Source organism: Oryzias latipes, chromosome 1 (genome assembly GCF_053564925.1).
Source record: "Oryzias latipes strain Hd-rR chromosome 1, Olatipes_Hd-rR_3.1".
Classification (NCBI taxonomy): Eukaryota; Metazoa; Chordata; class Actinopteri; order Beloniformes; family Adrianichthyidae; genus Oryzias; species Oryzias latipes.
The window spans coordinates 12,270,650-12,285,893 of NC_136237.1; the positions used below are offsets into that span (position 1 = coordinate 12,270,650).

Genomic DNA, 15,244 nt, shown 5'->3' on the forward strand with positions numbered 1-15,244 from the left:
TCTCTTCTGTGTATCGTCGCATTTCAATAGTTGCATCAGTGCCTGCTGTGTGATGCTGCTTCGATTCTAGGATTTGAGTGTCAAACTCCTGAGTGTCTATATCCCGCCTTTTGTTGCAGCTGATGGAAAAGCTCCTGACGGGTAGTGTGCAGTAGTTGGTGCAAGGTTGAGGATTTGATTCTGAATAGACTGAGAACTGAGATAGAGACATAGCACTTGCAGGAACTCTGTGAGTAAATTTGAGTACTTAACTGTGCTTGTTGAAGAAAAACTGCAGTGAAAATATTAAAAGTATTGATCTCGTCACACGAGAGTATTGATGATCACCTCAGTATCGATGGTATCTATTGATTTATTAATAGTAATAATAATAATAATAATGGATTGGATTTTTCTGCGCTTTTTCCAGACGCTCAAAGCGCTTACATTGTGTCCATTATTCATTCACTCATCATTCATACTTGGTGATGGTAAGCAATTGTTGTAGCCACAGCTGCCCTGGGGCAGACTGATAGAGGCGTGGCTGCGGCCCCTCTGACCATCACCGGGACATTCATACACATTCACACACCAGTTGAGCCACACTGGAGGCAAGGAGGGTGAAGTGTCTTGCCCAAGGACACAACGACACTTTGGCTGGTGGGAGCGGCGATCGAACCGCTGTCCCTTCGATCATTGGACGACCAGCTCAACCGCCTGAGCCACTGTCGCCCACTATCTGTATTACGCCTAATACAGATTGATACACCCACTCCTGGGGTGGCCATGGTGCAGCAGTAGGGCGGTCCTTTGATCAGAATATTGCAAGTTCGATTCTTGCCTTGCCCCCCCATGCGTCCTTGGGGAAAAGTGATTATAGGTTGGTGCCACTGTTCAGCAGTGGAGCCGCCATCGGTGTGTTAACAAGGAAATGTGACTGTAAAGAGCTCAAGGCCTTCGAGGAAGGTAGAAAAGCACTATACAAGTACATGTCATGTACCATTTACCCCCATTACACAGTTTGTACCTTTTGTACTATATCTTTGACTAATGATCATGACGTTAACACTTCTCAATTTGCAAGTTAAAATTGTTTTTTTTTTTTATTTGAACGCACTGAAACAAAGAATACAACCCATCACAACTTGGTGTTCCATGTGTGGTTAAGTTGGTATGAATATTCATACTAAATGGCCCAAAGTTGGTATGAATATTCATACTAAATGGCCCACAGAGGTGGTAGTTTGTTGGCCAAGCAACAGTTGGAAGGGCTTCTCCAGTCACTGTTGTGTAGTGTGAAGGATGCAGGAGGGGGTGGGTAGTTCTGAACACTGCTGTCCTAATCCGCTCTTAGAGGCTTAGCTGCTCCTCAGCCAGGTTGACAGCAGCTCTTGCACACAGTCGCCACATACAGGGTTTGTGAGAGTCTAAACTCTTGGATTATTATAAGGATCCCATTGTTCCACTGTGAAACTTTGAAGGTAATTTTATTTGCTGCGCAATCAGGCGAAAAAAACTTTTCACCTGCAAATTAGTTGTCTTGTTTTTTAACCTTTATGGTTTCTTTATTTTTGAATTCTATTTAAAGGTTTTCAAAATGAAGGATCGACTAGCACAACTTAAAGAGGTTGGTAAACAAATTGTTTATCAAATGTAATGTGTAGTTAGGTGCTGTTATAGGCAGCATGGGCTCTGTCTTTTATTTATTATTGACCATAATCTTTTGAGGACATCACAACTGCTGCGTTCACTAAAAATATTGGAGCTTGCTGTTGTGATAAATCACACCTCAGAAAGTTAAGTTAATGTTTCTGTAATATGTCCAGGCTTTATTACACTGCAATGTGTGAGTGTATTATACAATACCAGCTTTAAAGCAAAATAATGTGTTGTTACATCGACCATGAAACTCATTTTGTTTCCCTTTTTGATGTCTACCTGAAATTTGGTCGATTCACCAATTTTAGACTTAAAATGGTCAATTATATCTTTGACTAATGAAAAGCTCTTATTGGTTGTTTACAAATATTAGAAAGTGTGTGTTGATACTGACTGAAAGGTAGAGGTTTACCGATTCATTTGAACAACGTTTCGATTCATGTAATAATTTGTGGCAGAGGATACAATTGAATAGGTTAGTTCAAAAGGGGCCCAAGTCCAAGAGGTTTGTTTTTCCAGGAAATTATTTTAATTGCATTGCTTAAAGGGAGGCTACACCAAATGATTAATACTTTACCCAGATTTAGTAAAACTTCATAGCTTACAAATGCTATCATATGAAGCACCTCACTTTTATCATTTCAGAGGACTAGCAAACTTAAGTCTCTGGACTTGGGCCCTTTTTGAATTAAACAGGGCCGCTGCCAGATTGGATAACTAATGCTGCCATCTATGGGATAAAGCTAAACCCATGCAAGAGAGGCCCAAAACCAGGAATTTTGCACTTAATGCATTTTTAATGTCAAGCATAGTCAATACATTACAACGGACTTGGGACTTTTTGATAGCTTTTCCCTTTTTTTTCCCTTGAAGACCATAGAACATATGATATCTATTTTGAAAAATTGTGGACTTGGGCCCCTTTTGAACTAACGGATTCAATTCATAATTGATATTGATTCATTTTGAATGATCCGATTTGATCTGATTCAGTGACCTAAAACGATCCAGGACATCTTTGGCCAAAACTTTAGCGAGTGGCTCAGAGATAAATACCTGGTACCTGGTAAAAGTGCAGGTGAAGTTTGCCAGATTCCTTCAATTTGGAAGATAATCGAGTGTAAATTTAGTATGTGTACAAACAAACAAGTAAACAAGAATTAATGGCAAATCCATTCACATTTTAGTTTCCTAAAGTTCAGCCCACTGTTGTTTTTTCACATCGAAAGAATCCAAAGAGATCATTATTAATGCATTCTACCACTCTGTATGGTCATATCTTTGCTAAACTCAAAGTGTTTCCACACACTGGACCGGAATGATGGACTGACCATTTTTTACTGCCATCACATGTGCACTTTGTCAATTTTACTTTGTACAAAAAACCTACCATGCCTCAATCCCAATAGTATTTTCCCAATTCTGTTATGGATTTATCCCATTTTGAAACAATTTGATAGTGATATACGTTGATTGAATTAATAACTTGCCTCAGACTAATCAGTCTGGTTGAATTGTATGAATAGGAATCCAAATAATTGATTAAGGTCTTAATTATTACAGTTGTACTGAAATGTGACATTTAAATTCATTGCAAGAGCACAAGAGATTTGCCAAAACCTTTTTGCTGACCCAGCAGCTGTAATATCAATATTTTTCATTTTGTTTGCTGCTCTTTGGGGGCAAATTAAAAATAAGCCAAGAAGAAGTTTGCTTTCTTTTTTAAAGATCCACTCAGATGGAAATTGTGTTTTTTGTGTTTTTAACTTGGCAGTTTTCCTATGATGAACGACCTTATAAAGAAAATGAAGTTGAAAATTGCATTTCTGAGTATTTCTTTATTCAAATTGTGAATCAGGAGCAGATGAAAAAAATATTGTATTTGTGACATACGCTGGGCAACAAGCTCCATGCTCCATCCCATTCTTTTTTTTCCCCCTGCTCCACTCCATTCTGATGCATCCACTTGTTGTCGAAGAGATCCATGAATGTCTTTGTTTTCCTTATCTGAGCTGGCATCTGACTCAAAAAAGTCCATCTGGATTGCTCGCCATTTTTGTTTTATCATTATTTCTAGGCTAGGGGTGTGAGGGGCAGTTAGTTAGTGGGAGAGCATGTAAACAGAGAGTTCTCCATAAAAGGGGGGGGGGGAGGGCTGGTGGGGTTGCTCAGTGCCAACTGTTCCACCCACAACTCAGAGGTGAATTTCTAATGAACTACCGCTGCTCCACAGAAACTATGTCCTAGAAAACCATACAGGTTTTTTTATATAGGCTTAAAACAGTATAATAATAATTAAAAGACCACTGAAGATGCTTTTAGAACAGTTCAAAGATGATTTGAGTGGGACTTTCAAGGAAAAATCCAAAATATTGGATTTGCAGTAAACAATATCAACAATTTTGGAATATCTACAGTATGGCAACAATAACAACTAGTGCAAACACACCACTGGTGGAACGGTCTGGTGACAATGTCCACATTTTCTTTCTTTACTGTCAACATTTTGGCCCAGATGTATGAAACTCATTGCAGCTTTTTTTTTGTTTTTAAACTGCCTATTGCCAACAGTGGGAGGAAAAAAGTGTTTAGTCAGCTTGAAATTGTGCAAGGTCTCCCACATAAAAAGGTGAGAGAGGCCTGTAAATTTAATCAAAAGTTGCACGTCAACTATAAGAATGAATACAAAAGGGTAGAAAAAAATCACATTCTGATTTTTTAAAGAATTTATTTGCATTCTTGTAAAAAATATTCAAAAAAATGCTAAAGAAACAAAACATTGACCTTAATTTAACTCCAAAGATTTTTTTATGGGATTTTAGCCTGGTCGTCATGATTGTGATCATTGTCTTGCTGGAGGATCCAGTCATGTTTCATCTTCAATGATGGAAGGAGGTTCATTCATTCATTCATTCATTCATTCATTCATTCATTCATTCATTCATTCATTCATTCATTCATTCATTCATTCATTCATTCATTCATTCATTCATCCTCTGCCATTTTATCCCTTTCGGGGTCACAGGGCTGCCGGAGCATAACCCCGCCACTTGTGGACTAAGGCAGGGTACACCTTGGACAGTTCGCCAGTCTGCCCCAGGGCCGCAATCACAAACCCATTCACACTCACAGCTAGGGACAATTTAGAGTTGCCAATTGACCTATGAAGGAGGTTTTCTTTCAAAATCTCACGTAACATCGCCCTGTACATTCCTTCGTTTACATGATTCAGTCATTCTTTTTGCAGAAAAACAGCCCCAAAGCATGATGCTTCCACTCCCATGCTTCACAGCAGGTGGTGTTCTATGGATCCAATTCAACATTCTTTCTCCTCCAAATACAACAAGTTGAGTTTTTACAAACTTTAGTTTAATCTGACTAAATTCTTTTCTAAATAATCCAAATGATTTCTAGCAAATGCATACTGGCTTAAGCAAGGGGACACACCAGGCACTGCAGGATTTGGGTCCCTATGTTAGTGATGGTAGCCTTTGTTCAAATGAGCCCATATCTCTACAGGTCATTCACTAGGTTCCCTTTGTGATTCAGAGATTTTGTCTCACCTTTCTTGTGATCATTTTGACCCTAGCAAAGGCAGGGTACACCCTGAACAGGGCCATACACACACTCATATGCACATCTGGGGACAATTTAAAATCATTAATCTACTTATAAAGCATGTTTTTGGACTGAGAATGCTGGAGATCCCCAAGAAGACCTACACATGCACTGGAAGAACATGCAAACTCCACACAGAAAGGTCTCAGCCAGGATTTGTACACGGGCCTTTTTCACTTTGAGGTGAGAACGCTAACCCCTTTGCCACTGTGCGGCTCTTATATGTCTTCCATTTCCTAATAATTGCTCCCACAGTTGATATTTTCGCACCAGGCTACTCACCTATTGCACATTCAGTCTTACCAGCCTGATGCAGGTCAACAATTTGGTTTCTGGTGTCCTTAGACAGCTCTTTGGTTTTGGCCATAGTGGAGTTTGGAGTGTGACTGAGGTTGTGGTCAGGTGTCTTTTATATAGATAACCAGTTCAAACAGGTGCCATTAATACAGGTAACGAGTGGAGGATAGAAGAGCTTCTTAAAGCAAAAGTTACAGGTCTGTGAGAAACAGAACAGATTGACTTTATTATTGATAACCAAATACTTACTCTGCCCTGTGACAGACTGGCGACCTGTCCAGGATGTCCCCAGTGGCTGGGATAGGCTCCGGTAGCCCGTGACCCTGAAAGGGGCAAAACAGCTTAGAAGATAAATTAATGAAATTAACGAAATACTTATACTGTGGAATACTTACTACTGTGGAATTTACCAATTTTAGTAAAAATCCTTTCTTCCATTCTGTTTCTAATAGTGCAACATGATGAAAATCACAGGCTTGTCTCAACTTTTTAAGCAGAAGAAAATACATAATTAGTGGCTGACTAAATGTTTTTTTGCTCATTGTATGTTATTAGTTTCCAAAAAATTATAAAGCCTACCTAAAACTGCTAATGACCTGCTGTCATCTGAGATTTTTTCCAAACATAAAAAAAATTCTACATTTTTAAGAACCCCTAATAAGAAAAGCAGCCTAATTCCCTCTAAAAATGGCAAAAAAAATCCTGTTATTTTACTAGAAAATTAAAAAGGGTTGTTAGTCATTTAAAAATGTTTAAACATCAGTGACACTGTCATATGGATAGATTCGGTCTTCTAGTTTACTCCTTAAAGTGTTTTGGTATTTCACGTTTTACAGTGCTTCTCTTTCAAAAATGTCTTCACAGAAGAGTGATGCAGGTGGAGAAGACGTTGCGGTTCCCGTGGAGAACGAGGCCTTCATGAATGACTTCTTTGCTCAGGTTGTTAGTTTTTTCCCGTTTTGTCTTGGAAATCCTGTTTCTTTCTCATTTTTGCATGTTTGTTTAGGCTGAAGATATCCGCACCAGTATTGACAAGATAGATGAGAGTGTTACAGAAATCAAAAAACTTTACTCCAGCATCTTATCAGCCCCAACGCCAGACCAAAGTAAGAAATACATGCAGACAAATGATTTACCATTATTTTTAAGAACATTCAACACCTCTTGCTGCTTACACAACTATTTTCTGTTTCAGAAACACAGGATGATGTTGAAGCTCTTACGAATGAGATCAAAAAGTCAGCCAACAATGCAAGAAACAAGCTGAAGAGTTAGTATTTGTGTTTATTTCTTCTCTGCTGCTGGTATGATTTTCCCTTGTATAACTCTAAGCTTTAAATAATCTGTCTGTGTACGTTAAATAGCCATTGAGCGTCAACTTGAGTCAAACACAGATGAACGCGCCTCAGCTGACCTCAGAATACGCAAGTCACAGGTAAAACAATAAATCTGACCACACACATAGGATGTACAAACAGGACAATGTCTACATTTTTGTTTGATCAGCGCAATTTATCTTTCTGAGTTGCCAACAATGAGACACTGCCTTCAGTGTAAAAACCTGAAATATCACATAAAACCTGTAATACAATTACAAATTTTTTAATGATGAATGTTTTTTTTCAATGTCTGTCCAAGTTCTGCATTTTGCTTAGGAATGAAGCTTTAAATAACCTGGAAGGATATTGTCACAATACAAGGTTAGGGTTAGGGTTCACAAGGATTCTCCAACTCACGGAATTCCAAAGAAAGCAACAGATTTGGTGCTAAGTGTATTTTTTGCAATGCCATTAGATGCACTTTCACTATGTTGGTAAAAAATGTCACATTTAGCGCAACACTCAATGTTAAAGTTTTGACAGACGAAAATGCTTTTTATAGAGTTGTGCAATCTGGCAGATTCCTGCAGACATTAATTGAAAATGAAGCCATCAGCAGAAACTATAATGCAGAAAAAAACTTAGTCTTTCTGTTAAGCTACATTCCAGGCATGTGATGCACATCACGAACACGCAAAATGTACATTCTTGAAGGCGTGTTTAGTATATGGTGTCACTACCCGATTTTAGTGCATGTACTCACAGTTGGAAGAGGCTTGGTTGGAAATGTTGAAGCGGTGCAAATCTTGCTCCAGACTTCTTGTTTTTCAGTTCTATTTCAATATATGAAAGTCTTGGTGTCATAGAATTTCAGTCAGGTACAAACAGCAGGTCATAATTTCTGCTCAATTTCAAACAGTTGGCACTTCCGTGAACTAAAATGAACGTCAGCCATTAGTCATTACCAAATCTGAATTGGTGACTGGTCAAAGGTTGACCTGGTTTAACTTCCAACGCATGTTCAGAGGCCAAGTCTTTTGTACGTAGAGCCTGAAAACAGTAACAGAAACTTGCACAGCAACGTGTGGACAAAAGAGTTTAAAACATGCAAGCCTAAAACACAGATGTTAACGCATGTAGACTTTTCATTGGAAGTGGTTCGGGTTAGTGGTTGCTTGAACGCTTGTTGCTGAGAGTGGCATGAATGTAGCTTTAGCTGTGTAAAAATGTTCGCTGTTTATTTCTACCGAAGCCACAAGCATCAGTCTGAGAGCAGCACACGTGTGCTTTGTGTCCTTCCACACATAGTATTCAGTCTACTCAGTGGATCATCCAATTTGGAGTGTTTTTGTGGAACACCTCATAGTAACACTTCATGTCAAACATGCTAGCTCATTTTAAATGAAGGCTCTTAAATTTGAGGTTACAATTTCTGATTCGATGCTGAGGAGTGCACAGAATTAACGGAAACAATACTAACAACAAAAAAAATCAAATCCTATTCTGCTTATATTTTTTCTGCTTATTCACCAACTTGTCCAGTCAAAGGAATGAACAACTTGGCCCAACTGACAATGGGTTAAAGTTATCTTGGTGTGTGGTTTGGAATGAATTGACTTAACTGTTTAATGTTTTTAAACAAAATGTGAATGTGTGAGATAGAATGAGGGTAAAACATAATCACTGAAAATGTGTCAAACCCTCCCAGCATGCAATTCTGGCAAAGAAGTTTGTAGAGGTCATGACAAAATACAACGAGGCTCAAGTGGACTTCAGGGACAAAAGCAAAGGACGAATCGCCCGCCAGCTGGAGATCAGTGAGTGTCAGCTAACAGGATATTCATACACAGACTCTCTAACTGCAGTGAAACTATTGTACTTCTTTCCATCAACGGCAGTTTGCTGCTATTGATTTTGAGATTATAAATCCAAATTATGTTCATTACACAGTTTCATACAGCTGAGTTGTAAAAACAGTAATAATGAAGTTTTATTTAAATTTCTGAGTATCAAACCAATTTACCTTTTGTGAGAGTTTGGGGGGGACTGTTGATCTTCTACAACCAAGATTCAGCTTTTTGTATATGAGCCACTTTCTACTGCAATCTCAAGATATACCATTTTTATTTTTGCCATCAGTCAAGTGAAACCTGAGCCAGATACAAAACACAATCTCATAGATGTTACATTTCCTTAATGTATGATCAACTCTTACAAGCCGGAACTATCCTAACTGCCAAACATCTCTTTTCAACACCTCTAAAGCGGGAAAAACCACAACGGATGAGGAGCTGGAAGAGATGTTGGAAGGAGGCAATTCTGCCGTCTTTACTGCTGGGGTAAGACAGTGTCCAAATATCTATGTGCTATAACAAGACAAAAAACATTGTAAGAGTAGAAAGTTTCCTTACAGGTTAAACCTTAGTCACAACTGCTCTCACCGATGGATATGGGTGATCCTGTAGGGCCAAAATGTTGATGCACACTTTTTACTGCGAGCATGCAATGGGCAATATGTTGTGGTGAATACAACTCTCAAGGGTAACTAAAGGGGAAGTAGGTGAGATGCAGGCACGCCATATGGATTTTTCCTTTTTTCACCACCACCCCCACTCCCTGCGTACTGAGCAAGGACCCATCAGTGCTGTCCATGTGACAAGTGCCCTCCCTTTGTGCAGCCTGACTGTTAAAAATTAAACAGAGTGTAGTTTGTGTTGTCATCCTACGGGCGTCCTATGGGCACTTACCTATCATGTGCACACCCCATGCCTACAGCGTTTGCACTCGGTCAGTTAGGAGTCAGTATGCACGCCTTACTAATGACTAGAGAGAGCCATAAAAGCACCGTACCTCAGCATTACCCAATAATTTAAGTGTATGCAACTTACATTCCCCTTGCAGACACGTCATGATACCTTTGCCACACGCACAACAATGGTATGTTCCATTTTCATAATCTCCCTTGAGGTGACCATATGAGCCTCACGGGAAAAGCAAGACACACCTGTGCTCCTCTTAAGATGCAGCCCCTCCTCTCTACAACTCTCAACAAACCCAGACAACCCAAAAACCTGCAACCTCTTGCAGGGGCATAAGAGTCATGCTTAAACAAGAAACTGCCATTTTGTTTGGTCAAATATGACCAAACAAAACCCACAGTTTTGCGTGATCATATTTGACAATGACCCTACTTTGAAACAAGATGTCAAAACAATTTGTTTAATTTCTTGGACCACATCTGGCCTGCATAATTCTAATTAGCACTAAAATTAAGGAAAGGCAAAGTGTTTCTGTTGACAGAGATATAGTCACTCAGGAGGCCAGCAAAAATATAATATAATCACATCCTTGGAAGTTATGTGTTATTAACAAATGCCACAAAACAAACAAAACCTAATAGTAGCATTACTATGTTAGAAACCCAAAGATTTAGATTTATTTTTTAATCTACAGTATGTCGTTTCTAAAAACAAGCTCAACTAACTTTTTTTTTAAATAAAATGTTCAGATCAGGTCAGTCGTATGAATCTTGTGTTAAACATACTAAACAAACTAGTTTTGCTTTATTATTTAAGTAGAAAGTGTGTCTGAAATGTGAGTGTGGTCCTTTTCTTTTTGCTCAGAATGTCTCCCAATTATCCCTGAATTTTTGCATCACTGTGTTCTGCTTTTCCATTCTCAAGATAATGGAGTCTAAGATCAGTCAGCAGGCCCTGAATGAGATTGAGGCTCGGCACAAGGACATCATGAGGCTTGAAAGCAGCATTAAAGAACTGCATGACATGTTTGTGGATATTGCCATGCTGGTCGAGAATCAGGTACATTCATGAGCACAAAAAATGTGTAACCCTAGAAAAATCACAAAAGAAAACACAATTTTTTGTGTTGAAATGAACAAATAAATACATGGCGGTTTTCATCTTGAAATTCTTTCTTCTTCCCCTCTTTCAATCTAACCAGGGTGGCATGATTGAAAGAATTGAAAGTAACATGGACCAGTCGGTGGGTTTTGTTGAGAGAGCTGTGGCTGACACCAAGAAGGCAGCTAAATTCCAGCAGGAGGCACGCAGGGTAAGTTAGAACTGATGGAGCTGTAAAAAAACAGTGACTGCGCAAAACAGAAACTGATGCCGATGAAAGATAATGGGGAAGGAAAGCAGAACTCAAGGGTGAGTCAAACGGAACCTGCCAAAAACTGGAGACTTGAGTGGGTAGACAGATGAGCTGACAAGCAGGTGACTTTGATAGTTCTCTTACAATTTTCAGTCTTTATCATTAAACTTTTAACCAACCAAATCAAAGAATGCTTTGCGACTTGTCCCTCGCTGACTTCTGAGGGGGGTATTCTGGAAATATGGAGCCGGGGCCTTCTACTGAGAGTCGACCAGTCTCTGTACAACCAGAGCAGGTCCTTGGTTTTTATTTCCAGAGGTAAGTCAAACGTCTTCCGAGTGGATGTTGAACTCCGGCAGAGATGCCCTTTGTCACTGGTTCTGTTCATATATTTAATGAATAGATTATTTAAGTGCAGAGAGGGTCTGGTTTGGGGACCACAGGCTTTTATCTCTACGTTTTGCATGTGATTTTGTTCTGTTGTCTTCACTGAACCAGGATTTTCAGTGTCCACAGGGGAAGTTCACTGTAGCTGGAATGAAAATTAACTCCTCCGAGTCAGAAGCTATGGTTCTAGATAGAGGGGGGGAAATGGGATTTGCCCTCTCTGGGGAGAGCACCTTCCCCAAATGGAAGAGTTGAAGTGTCTCGGGGTCTTTTTCACGACCGTAGCATGTAATTGACATGCAAACATATGTATTAGTTGCAAGTCTTGTAGTGAAGAAACACCTGAGCCAAAAAGGCAAAGCTCTTAATTTACTAATCAATCTGTGTTTCTACCCTCACCCATGGTCATGAGTTTTTGGATCATGACGGAAATGATAAGTTTCCATGGCTGATTTGAGGATGTTTATGTGTTTAGTGTTTTTTTGTGTTTGAGTGGGTCTGGGCATCCCTGCTTAGATTGCTTGTCTTATCCAAAACTATCAACACCCTTGCAATTCTGTCAGAAAATGGAACACTGTTCCAATTGCAATTTTTTTTTTTAAATGTTGACATATTTATAGTTTTGCGCTGGAATAACACAAGAAAGAGAGAAGAAAAGTCAAACTTGTCAAATTCACACAGAAATCTTTTCTTTTAATGATTGTCAGATGGACACTTCACATGAAGCTGCATTTCAATGTTGCCTGCCAACCTGCTAAATCTGTTGAAGATTTAGCAGGTTATATTGAGAGACTGAGTGACCCCTTAAAAAAAAAATGGTGACTGAATTGACTTCATTTTGTTAGAGCCGGAAGTCAGCCATTTTCCATGGGTGACGCCACGTTCAATCAGTCCAGTTCTCAATGGTGTACTCTGAATTTTAGCAAGATGAATCTGTCTTCATTAGAACAGAAAGGCGGCAAATAATCCAATAATTTTTTACTTATGTAACAAACAACTTTTTAGTTGTTTGTCTAATATGAGATGTTAATGTTGTGATTAAGGTTCTATATGTCTAACATGCTTAATATTGGTAAAGTATTTTTCCACAAACTAATATGAAAAGATTGACTATCATTATGTGTTATTGCCAATTGTATTAAATAAACATGATCCGTGTCTGTAGACAACAGTGAAAGTAGGGATTTCTATTGTAAATTTTGGATCTGAAATCTCTTCACCTGGTTTGTGTGCAATGTTAAGAGGCAACAACACGAGGGTTAAAAGGTTTAGACCTCAAAAGAATCTCTTAAAATTGACAAAACAACACAATATCATGCTTGAGATTGAGTTTTGCATGACCTCTTGTGCATTTTACATCAGATTATTTTCTATTTTAGGATTTTACCCTTCAATGTACTACTGTGGGAGCCGGTTTAGCTCGTGCTGGTTTGCGGCGCCTTCCGTCCGTGAAACCAGGGTTCGACTCCGGGCTGCTCCCAGTTCCCTTCTCTACCTCTGTGCCGGTTCCAAGCCCGGTTTGAGAAGGTTGCGTCAGGAAGGGCATCCGGCGTAAAACATTGCCAAATTTACCATGCGACTTGTTCGCTGTGGCGACCCCTAATGGGAGAAGCCGAAAGTGGAAGAAGACCCTTCAATGTACTACTGAAGATTGCATTTGCTTCTTTAACTCATAAATCCCTCAGAAATTGTTTCATACATGTTTGCTTTTTGTATGAAAAATGATCCAGCAAGGTGTGAATATATTGACATATTTTTAACCTCAATACAATTGAAAGGATTTCTTTCTTGTTTCTGTTCCTGGTTTTTTTTGGATGTGTGTGTCAGGAATGGGTGGTGTAGGACCCAAAAGGCAGCAGACCAAGCTTGGTGACAGAAACATTTAAACTGAAACATGACCATGGGCACAGCCAAAAAATAAAAAATTAAATAAATTTAAGAGAGAAAAAATAAATAAGTAAACAAAAAAATTGAATAGACCGAAAATAAACAAATTAAAAAAAAAAAAAAAAAAAAAAAGTTGCTTAAGCAGAGCAGGAGAGATGACCTAAGAATGACTGAAAGCAGGCGCTTAAATGGACTGAGGGTAATTGACAGAAATGAAAACAGCTGTGGATGATCAACGTGAACCTGGAAACAATTCAAAGCATGACCAAAATCTAGAACATAACTGACAACCCAAACTAAAACACAGAATCCTTACAGTGTGTGTTTTTGAGGTTTCATTTTATGCTTTCATTGAGTTTGTTTTAAATGAAGTACACAAACAGTTACTTGATTAATTGACCAAAGTAAATTAGATGTAGCTTTTTTTGAATGAAAACTGGATGTAATAACAGCTTCTGTCTTTCTCTTTTTCTTCCACATCCCACCTTTCCTCCAGAAACAAATGATGATCTCCTGCTGCTGCGTGATTCTCGCTATTATCCTTGGCTCATTTGTCTACAGCTTCTTTAAATAGAGGGAGCAGCTACCAGTGATGAGATGAATCAGAACTACTCTCACAATGTGTTGACCTTACTTCAATAGAATGTCACCACATAGAAATAAAAACTGCATGTGTTTGTGTTCTTTCATCATGTTGACCCTTTAGGGGGCGTCACTGAAGATCTCAATTTGGTGAGACCTAAAGGCCAACCGTAACAAATCATTGACCCTGTTTTGCTGAGGTAGCTTGAAGAGCATTCAATTTGACCAGTTCGACAACATCCAGATGTTTCAATGAGTTTTTGTGGGCCTTCACAATAATATTGTGATGTGAAGACAATACGGCACGATTTGTTACATTCTTACATGAAGTTTGTATCATAAGTATTGGGACAACAGTTTTTCTTGTTATTCTATATCTAATGTTATGTACTAGCATATGAAAACAAATTGTGCCAATACTTATGCTATTGACTGCATCCATTGATATAGCTCATGGCCTGTTGTTTGTGCATTCATTTTGACAACTTTTCCATGATTTGAAATTTTGTTGCTTTTCAAGGTGTCTGTAGAAAACAGTGTTTAATCTTAATTAAATAAAGATTAAATTAAATTCTAACACAAATAAACCCAGCTTCATTTGATTACAATAAAAATGCCTTCATGCCCTTTGATTTAAATCATTTTAGTTTTTATTACAAAGACTGACTCCGTGTGTGAGTCCATGTTCATGTGTGTGTGCTCCCTAGTTCAGTGTCTGTATGTCAGTCTCATTTCATGCCATGGTGCCATCCACGTTTCCATTTTATTTATGTCTGTTCTGAAAATGTTGTCACGGAAGGAATTTTTCTACAAGCAAAAAACGTTTCTATTCAGGTCAATTGGTAGGGTTGGAAATGAGTCCTTTTGAGTTTGTTGATAGAAATTAACCAAAATCTTCACAACCTCTGACAATAGAGACACATACTTTACACCCTGAACATTTGACAAAACTCACTAGAAATAGCTTTCTGGCCCCCGACTGTAGGCACAGCCATGTTATAGTTGTTCACAATCATTTGTTCTAGCTTAATTGTGATGTGTACATTTGATACTGTCATCCATTATTCTTAGATCATCAATAAAATTACTTTATAGAATGTAAATCTCTTTGTGTGAGTTGCTGCCCTTAAATGAGAACTGGATTGATTGACCCCTCCCACCTTGCGTTCTAAACAGGAAGTACCTGCTGGATCCAAGAAGCCAAAATTCCATAGACTTAGAGAAATAAACAGTCGTTTTATTTTTTGGAATAACCGCTCTTGTTAACTGTTTTAACATGTTCTTGTTAATTCAATTTTTTCTGCAGTACAAGTTATTCAAGTTATAAGCTGGCTCTCACGATGAACATTTGATTGAAAGATTCTATACAGAGCCCATGTTGAAGTAGTAGGAGTGTGGCCTTC

At 38.6% G+C, this 15,244-nt stretch overlaps 1 protein-coding gene across 2 annotated transcripts in view; it reads left to right on the plus strand.

Annotated features, from left to right (window-relative positions):
* Positions 1-14,938, plus strand: part of stx3a (syntaxin 3a) — a 29,353-nt gene extending 14,415 nt beyond the window's left edge. The window contains exons 1-11 of one of the 2 annotated variants that reach the window (XM_004066131.5): positions 584-1,460; positions 1,568-1,606; positions 6,418-6,492; positions 6,560-6,659; positions 6,749-6,823; positions 6,918-6,988; positions 8,581-8,689; positions 9,138-9,211; positions 10,556-10,690; positions 10,833-10,943; positions 13,756-14,938. In XM_004066131.5, the coding sequence (XP_004066179.1) occupies positions 1,577-1,606; positions 6,418-6,492; positions 6,560-6,659; positions 6,749-6,823; positions 6,918-6,988; positions 8,581-8,689; positions 9,138-9,211; positions 10,556-10,690; positions 10,833-10,943; positions 13,756-13,833 (858 nt within the window). In that variant the 5' untranslated portion in view covers positions 584-1,460; positions 1,568-1,576 and the 3' untranslated portion in view covers positions 13,834-14,938. Of the gene's footprint in view, positions 1-583; positions 1,461-1,567; positions 1,607-6,417; positions 6,493-6,559; positions 6,660-6,748; positions 6,824-6,917; positions 6,989-8,580; positions 8,690-9,137; positions 9,212-10,555; positions 10,691-10,832; positions 10,944-13,755 lie in introns of those variants that run through there. The other variant, XM_078938828.1, reaches the window with a different exon arrangement.
* The last annotated feature ends 306 nt before the right edge of the window (positions 14,939-15,244 follow it).